Below are 8,807 nucleotides of genomic sequence, written 5' to 3' on the forward strand. Positions count from 1 at the left end.
ACTGTATCATGTTTCCACTTATTTGATGTAATTGTAGTGTATGGATCCTTAATTGACAAGAGGGTATACATCAGGGGTGTTGTTCCAGACACTGTGGGGCGGACGGGTCAAACTCATGTCGGATAAAAAAGAAGTTCACCAAACCCTCATAGGGCGTCTGCACCAAGGTTTTAAGTTTTTCATTTCCTAGACATGCCCATATCACAGCATTACATCATACAATGGTTCAGTAGCTGAGAGGTGCCGAATTCAATGGATGTTACTGTGCTGGGAGCAGCCAAGAAAAGGCGAAAGACATCTAGCATTTCTCACATTATATTACACAACACATATTCAACCAAGCAAAATGGATTTCTGCTCAAAATGTTCTTGATTATGGCCATTAGTAGTTCACCAGTACATTACTATACAGGGAAAGTCACCTCATTGCATTGTAACATATTCAGAATTTCCTCTTATATGAACTCCTCTCATAAAAGAAACTGTTCCTTAAGGGGTAAAGAAAATGAATCCACAAGTGTGACTTACCTAAAGTGAGCATGCGCTTTAGTAAAGCAGGCATACGCTTAATAAGAAAAGTGTGTGTGCGACTTTATAAAAACATTTCCTCCATGTCACCTCCCAGGCTCTGTACATTAATGTAGTTAAATAATCACATTTCAAGAAGCAGCAATAAAAGACAAAATGGTTTAGCATTTCTTTGAAACTCAATGGTTTTCAACATTGTCATATTTTGACCTCAAAGAATATAATTTCACCAAAAAAACACAAGTTTGTGCACTTTAGCACTCTTCTAAAACAAGTTGTTTTTTTTAAAAAAGGCCCAAAAACAGTTGGAACAGTTGCTATTTGTTTTCATCTGCAATGTGAAAATGTGCTTGCACTGCACTCATGATCATCATGAGTTATGGGATTGTAGAAACTTTGCGCAATACTTCAGAAAAGCTTCCGGCATCACCTGCTTTTCATCATACAATGAAGGATACCAGACAACATTCAGCCCACAACAAATCATGTCATAGTTGTCTGTTTGTTACATAACTGCATGAATCATAGGGAGGGTTTTTTTTCTTTCTTTTTTTTAAAGAAAAGATGATTTTGATCCTGACTATGTGCAGACAACGTCACCCAGCAGGGTCTATACACAGAGAATGAGGTTGCATTAAAGCAGTGCTAAGCAACCTCCCTCTCTCTCGCTCTCTCTCTCTCTCTCTCTCTCTCTCTCTCTCTCTCTCTCTCTCTCTCTCTCTCTCTCTCTCTCTCTCTCGCTACAATATCAACTGAAATAAATTGCACATCTTTTCCAAACAGAGCAATTTCTTCGCCATCTGTTCACCAACGTAAATCAGGGCTTGTTGATGTAAACCTCCTCCTTCCTCAAACTCCCCCCAGTGAGGACTGAATCAGGCCTAATCCCCCTAGTCTCCCCTGCCCTCTAAATCATCCCTGCATACTAATGACTCTATGCAGATAGAATGGGTCGATATGCAAAATGCAAAACACAAAACCAATGATAGATTGGTAGCAGATTTTTTTTTCTTCAGTTTAACAAAGTGGCAGTACAGTTAAGTTAAAAAGGACTTTAGATATCCTGATCCAAGTAACCACATTTCTTTTATTTCCCTTGGAGTAACCAAGTTATTAGCACAATCCTAAAACATAGTGTACCTGTTTGAAAAGTGGACAAGAAGAGTTTTCTTATTTGTTCAAACAAATATTTCAAATTTTACTGAAGGTATTGTTTTTTTTTAAACTCCTATAGTGATGAAATATTCTGTTGTGTGCTAAAATGTTAAGTTGAGAGTGGATCTGGTGATGATCTTCATGATATGTGACGTCTTGGAGATTCAAATGCAGCTTCAGCACCCTCCTCACGCATGCAGATGTTTCCACAGATAATCGATAATCCAGCCTAACCCCCTTATGCCAAGGATTAACAATAGCCAGCCACAATCCAGTCACATGTGGGGGACAACAAAGAGAGACAAGATGAACCAAAAGGGGAAGATGTGTTATTTAATAGGTTACTATTTATAGGCAAAACCTGGAGGCAAAAAGTACATTATTTAAATGAAAATGTTGGATAAAATTCTTATATTTCAAATTTAAGCCTTTCCCCAAGGTGTCCTCAAAGCCCTAAAGAAAACAATAACACATGTGAATTTGTGTATTTTTAAATAAATTTAACACTTTTGACTAAGCTGTTCAGATTTGTTAAGGTTTGTGCAAAAACAACCAGCAAAACTTTGAGCTACAATAGTTCAAAGTAACATCTGGCCAGATGAATACTTGGGATCTATGGAGCAACAGGAGCAGGTTCTAATGAAAACAGATGGCTTGACAGGATTATGAAACACACACACACACACACACACACACACACACACACAGATGCAAACACTTCATAGACACAAGAGATGATGAAACCACAAGAAAAAAAAACACTGAGGAAGATTGAAAGTGTTTGAACAGGCTTGGGGCGATTTCCTTAATAATTCAGCTTTATATACCAAAGAAACTTGGAAGCAACTGTCTGACCCGAGTGCCTGCATTATGATTTATTTTAAATCGTTTAATTGGGTACTTAATTTGCTCTCCGAGGCTTGGCATCGTCTGCACACCTAAGTGGCCTGGGAATGGATCAGTGTTAGGCCCTTTTCTCATCTTTATTTTCTTCATTTTAATTTAAATTAAAAAGTTTTTCATGTATAATTTGATTCCTCCAAGGAAAACACGCTCAGACACATCTCTTCGAGACAAATAAAAGACGACAGAAAGCACATAAAACGGTAGACACGCATATGTTTTCATGTGGCCAGAGTTTGTTCTGACAGGCCTAATGGATCTTTCTATAGGCGATCCATTGCTTCATAACGCAGCACAGCACAAACATGGCTTTGAAGAAACTTTCACTAATTAAAGTCTCCCTCATCTTATTAGCCCGACTAATTGATTCAATTTGTCTTAGCTCAACTATTGGCTTTGACCTCTACTTAGTTAATTAATTAATTGATTTAGCCCAAGTGTATTTGGAGGAGTCAAAGAGGATTTTGACATGTTGCCCCTTTAATCTTGCTTACTTCAGCCCCTCCATGGGTCATGACGGCAATGCATTGGCAAAGGTTTGAGGGGGTGGAGGGTGGAGGGCGGATGGCCGTGGATCGCAATTGCCACTCCACAAGGCTACCGGTACAGATTTGGCCTTCTGCAGTTTGTCAGTGCGTGAAGAAGTAGCCTTGGCGATGACATTTTAAAGGCACCATTCTTCAGCTGCTTTCAAACTTGGAAAGACACTTAAACCTACACCGAATCTGCTTTCCCTGACCGACCTCCACCTTCAGGAAGATGAGGCAATACTCCAAAGGTCTTCAAGTTTGGGAGGGGAGAAATATGAGTCAATAATATTGCCGTAATGTATGACTGCAACCAGTATAGATCCTTTACAAGGGCACTTGGATGCCTAAATTGCTAGCATCCACTTTATTGACATCGTTTTTCTTGATAATGGTACGAGACAGAGGAGCTTTCTCAGCTTGGATGCAGTTATTAACCAGATGAAGGGAAAAGGCAAAATCTAAACTTGGCACTGTTTAGAAGCTTTAACAGTGCTGCATGTGTCCATTTATCAAAGACAGCAGAGCTGGATTATGCTCAAAAACGCCTATATAAGAAGGAAAAGATATAGCTTGGTGCCATGCACTTAAATGTGCTGCTCCTCATCAGAGCAGGATTGGAAAGCGCTGTTCCATGCAGTGAAACCTGAACAAACAGCTCCCTCCTGTGGTGGAAAATCTAAATGTTTTCTCTAGTGTGCTCATCTCCAGACCAACATTCCACAAGGGAAGTTTCATCCAACTGTTTCTCAAGAAATGCATTAAAACGTTGAAGACAATACAAACATGTGAAAAAGGAGGAAATAACTGCTCTCTTTAAATATTACATACGGTATGATTGCTATTTATAGAGAAAGCCTGTGTTCCTGTGAGCAGATTATGTCAGATCGCCGATTGTGAAACACCAATTTGGAAGTTGGCATCGCAACTAAATTCAAACGTTGCTTTGTTCTGTTTCATCAGTGAGCCTTGTAAATAGGTCAACTCATGTGATTTAGACTCATTAAAAAGAAACAGCTGATCTGTGTTGGACAACTGTAGGTTGTGTCTTGTCAGTTTTTAACAAACTTTTACAGATCATATACTTAAACTTGCATGCTTTAACAATCAAAGTATAACCAAATTAACAGCACTAATAACTTATCATTCTGCGTTTCCTCGGACTTAGAAGTTTCTGTTGTTTAAGATTTGTCCTCAAATGTTGAAATATATCCGTATTTGCACATTTTTAATGCTCAGGTTTGAATCTCACTTGGCCAACATAAATTGAAACTCTTATGGAGATCATTCTGATTCCTTGCCCTTTATCAACCAGTGTCCTTTTCTACTGGGCCAACACTATTTATCCTTGGGAAGGGATAGTTCTTCACTATCCGACAAGCAAGGATAACCCTCAAGGTATTTTTTTTTTTCTAAAAGACCACCATTAATCTTCTAACCAGAAAATAGTGCAACCCATTACAAGAACACGTCTCTAGGGAGTTACAGAGGAAGACAGGCAGAGACGTTTCTTGCTTCAGCTGGGACAAGAAGGTCAACAACCTGCACTTCTTCCAAAAATCCAATTCAGAGCAAAGAAAAAAAAAAAGATTCCTGTTGAAAGAAAGTGTCCGAACCAAGTTACGGCTAAAGGGTGTGATAACTCAGCAATTTACAGTGTAAGGAAGTATGTTGTGAGTTTAAAATTACTAGGATCAGCAGTATCTGTATCTGAGGTATCAAGTTTAAAAGAAGTTTTCAGTTTTGGATTGAGTGAGTTATATTTGGTGTTGAAAACTGCAGTCTCAAAATAACAAAAAGTAACTTAAAAAGTAAAACCATACTGACGTTTTGCAAGCACTGGCAGTGTGGCCACAGGTGGACACTGATTTAATAGTGATGACGTTAACTAGACCATGAATAAGCTTTGATGGGATAACACGTGATTTATTTTCAGATTGTACCTTAAAATTAATAAGATATGGATGAGGCCATAATTAATGTTCAAGGTTCCTATGATAAATCCCCTGATGTAACTGTCTATTAATATTAAAAATGAAGAAGCTTCTCTTTTTTACAGAAGCAAGATTTCAGTGTCTCTGTTAAAGGTTGTTTGTCACAGTGATGGAATTGATAAGCCAACAAGTTCATAAGTAGGCTACATGATTACACGAGCAAATGAAAGAGAGTACTGTAAGCAGCACTTTCAATGAATTCAACATATGACCCCGAGCTTTAAAAAAGATATTTATCAGAAAGCTTTCAAGGAGGATACTTAGAAAAATAAGCCACGCAGCTGCATCGTGCAACCATCCACAGTATGGCTGGTGTTAGGTGGGTTTTTTAGGCTGCAGCCAGTTACCACTTCATAGCTTTGATGTTGACTGAGGTGGCAGTTGACACTTCACACACTTTGCTTTTAATGGGAATTTATCATTTAAAATAGATAAGTGGTGCAGAGTGAGCGCTCTCTTGTGGACAAAATGCCCTCCATCTTATGTACAGCCATTTTAATTTGTGTGGTCCGAGCTGACTTCAGACTTTGGCCGCCACTCAAATTGTTATTTGATATATATGATCATAATGTGAAAGCAAAGTACACAGATTAATATATTCAGCCTCAGGAACAGTTTTATGAGTGCTTGTTGAAATATGATAAGGTTTGTTTTTCTTAGTTTGTATAATGCAGCTTTAAATTCCCAGCAAAGTGACCCAGCACACTATTAAAAACTGCAATAAACTTTTTTTTTCACTTTTTTTTAAAGGCCGTATTATGATTTATCATCACCTGCTGCCATCCGGCTCGCTGACAGATAGCTGGCATGTAATCATTCGGCCAAACCATAAATCTGCACAATGAAGGTTACTTGATATACAGAGAGAGAGAGAGAGAGAGAGAGAGAGAGAGAGAGAGAGAGAGAGAGAGAGAGAGAGAGAGAGAGAGAGAGAGAGAGAGATGCTTCACACACTTGCGTGTAGACGCACTGTGCAACTTTGTGTGAGATTTACAGACTCATGACTGTGGATGCACACATGACCTTTGTAGTGCAAGTCCTTTTTTTTTTGGAAATAAAGGGGAAAAGTTAACCAGCCCTCTTAAATACATGTTGTGATGTGATGGCAGAAATAATGATTTTTTTAAAATACTGTAAATTGTTAAACAGAATTAGTTTTTTATATAATTTTGTGGTGTTTCAGTTCCTGAATCTTTTGTATTTGTAGTCAATGTTGTCAAATATTGTGACATATTGGTGGGACATGTAAATTAACTGCATATTATTATTATTTTTATGTCATTAAAGCAGTGGTAAAATAAATAGTTCCAAAGGCCAAATGGTGGTGAAATCTACCTCTTTCTTTTGTTTTAGGGAAGTGACTAATTATACCAATGTAGATCTGAATCTAAAAGCAAACTGAAATCATCTTACCAATGGCAAAATTACACTCATAAACAATGCATAATTCCAGTTTAATGTTTGCTCAACACATGGCTGCGTAAACTGAACCACCAAACCGAGCATCCGTCTTCGGGGGCACTTCCCCTTTAACTCGGCAGCTGTCGTCACAGCAGGATGACTCGTATATTTTGCGACGCGACGTACACGCAACCCGGCTCGCTGTCGCTGCTTCACCTCCGCTGGGACGAACCAGTGCATCGTGGAAAAGAAAGACAACAAATCTCGTGCGTTTATGTCACCAGCCAGCTGTCTATAATGTGAAACAATGCCCCAGTCGTCTGAGACGCAAACGCCAGCTTTTTTTTTTTTTGGTGAGGAGGAAGTCGTCGTAGTGTTGCATGTAAGATTACCATTGGTTCTGCACGATCACTTATTTCTAGACCACAATAGGCAGGATATGCTGTGTGCTAGCTTTGATTTAGCCATTAATACACATATTGATAGCTCAGACAAAAGCTTACACCCATCTGTTAAAATAGATCTCTATGCCCAACGTATACAGGCCGCATGTTCTAGTATTAGGTTTGCAACAATGTACTGTGCGTGTGTGTGTGTGTTATGAGAATATATATAAAAACATTAAGTAACAATGTAATTCCTTGCTGCATTCAAAGGGGAAAACGTTGCTGACTGGAATTCGCAGCAGACAGGCACTACCAGCAGCGACATCACATTCCTGGGCTCCTGCAAGAGCCGCTCTCTGCTCCACAACCAAATGAAGCCAACTTCCTCCCCAGAGGCAGCGCTCACAGAGGACTCCACCTGTCACTGGGACTCCTGTGCACCGTGCTGGGCTCCTGTAGCCCACCCATGCCTGTGATCCCCATCCCACGGCGGGTGCGCAGCTTCCATGGCCCCCACACCACCTGCATGCACTCGGCCTGCGGGTCGACGCACGCCTCCAAGCTAGTGCGCACCAAGTACAACAACTTTGACCTGTACCTGCGCTCCCGCTGCATGTACAGCTTCCTCCGCTTCCTCCTCTACTTCGGCTGCAGCCTGCTGACCTCTCTGCTCTGGGTGGCGCTCTCTGCCCTCTTCTTCGTGCAGTACGTCAGCGTGCGCGTACTCCTGCGGCTGCAGTACAAGCTGTCCGTCATTCTGCTTTTGTTAGGTCACCGGCGCCTGGACTTTGGGGTGCTCAATGACCTGATCATCTACAGCATGCAGATCACCATGTTTCTGGTGGGGGGCCTCGGCTGGTGCTTCATGGTGTTCGTGGACATGTAGCTCCAGATGTGAAAGGTCTGCTTTTTGTGGCGTAATGGGACGACATCTACCTTTCTCGTGTCCCGTAGGACTGCTCTGCATCACCGTCAGCTCGAGTCGAGAAGAGCCCTTTGACGTCAACTCAATAAATCTTTTTGGTTTAGTTTCAGATATGATAGAACCCATTGAGAACCTCTGTAACAACTGTGTGGACAGTCCTTTTGAAATTGTTGGTCCTGTATAACTCGGAGAGAACCACCTGGCGGCTGAATATCAACACTGATGCATGAAGTCAGTCAGGAGTCATCATGTAGGACTCTCAGGAGGCCGATAGGGTCAAAATCGCTTCTATTCCAACTGTATTTTCATGCCATTTGTAAACTGTTTTCACAAATTTTTAAATCTTGACTAGAAACTAATTTGTTTACGATAATGGAAAATGTCAATGTTGCATGTCACAGTGACTGAACATATGAATGAAGACATGGAATTTTGTGCCAAAAATGCCACGCGCCGGGGCCCCCCATCGCAAAAATGTACCACAAGCCCCAGGTTGAGATTACGGAATTATGGTTATTGTGTGTAAACAAACTAGAATATCATGTAAACATACAGTACATGTACCGCAGAGACTCAGTAAATAATGGCAGATAAAGTGACCAAAAAAAGAAAAGTTGTCAACAGTGTGTGTGTAATGTGGTTTTGTGAAAATGGTGGGGAAGAATAGGAGAACAAGTGACTACACCTCAACTTTTTTTTATAAAGTTATTAAATGTATTTCCTGTTAATGAAATGGTTTGGTGCTTTTGCAACGCATGGCCGAGTGAATGTGTTTACTGTGTTGGCCAACACCCATGATCGCATGCCTCGAGCTGTGTCACAAGAGTGTGTGACGGGTCAAATTGAATTTGAGAGCGTCTTTAGGTCAAATGTTCCGTACAGTCGCTCTCTTCATGTTGTTTTCAGAGCGGCTCTGACAGACTTCTCTGTTTAGCTTCCTCCAGCACGCAAACACCAGCCACGACTCTAGACCCCGCCGTGTCTGCCA

The 8,807-nt window shown here is 40.6% G+C and overlaps 1 protein-coding gene across 1 annotated transcript; it reads left to right on the forward strand.

Annotated features, from left to right (window-relative positions):
- Positions 1-7,188: 7,188 nt before the first annotated feature.
- On the forward strand, positions 7,189-8,552 carry LOC137868668 (transmembrane protein 250). Its single transcript, XM_068705554.1, has one exon. The coding sequence runs from the start codon at positions 7,361-7,363 to the stop codon at positions 7,778-7,780; it is 420 nt and encodes a 139-aa protein (XP_068561655.1). The 5' UTR covers positions 7,189-7,360; the 3' UTR covers positions 7,781-8,552.
- The last annotated feature ends 255 nt before the right edge of the window (positions 8,553-8,807 follow it).

This window comes from Cebidichthys violaceus, unplaced genomic scaffold (assembly GCF_023349555.1).
Source record: "Cebidichthys violaceus isolate CVI_PGR_0920_01 unplaced genomic scaffold, fCebVio1.0.p SCAF_12, whole genome shotgun sequence".
Classification (NCBI taxonomy): domain Eukaryota; kingdom Metazoa; phylum Chordata; class Actinopteri; order Perciformes; family Stichaeidae; genus Cebidichthys; species Cebidichthys violaceus.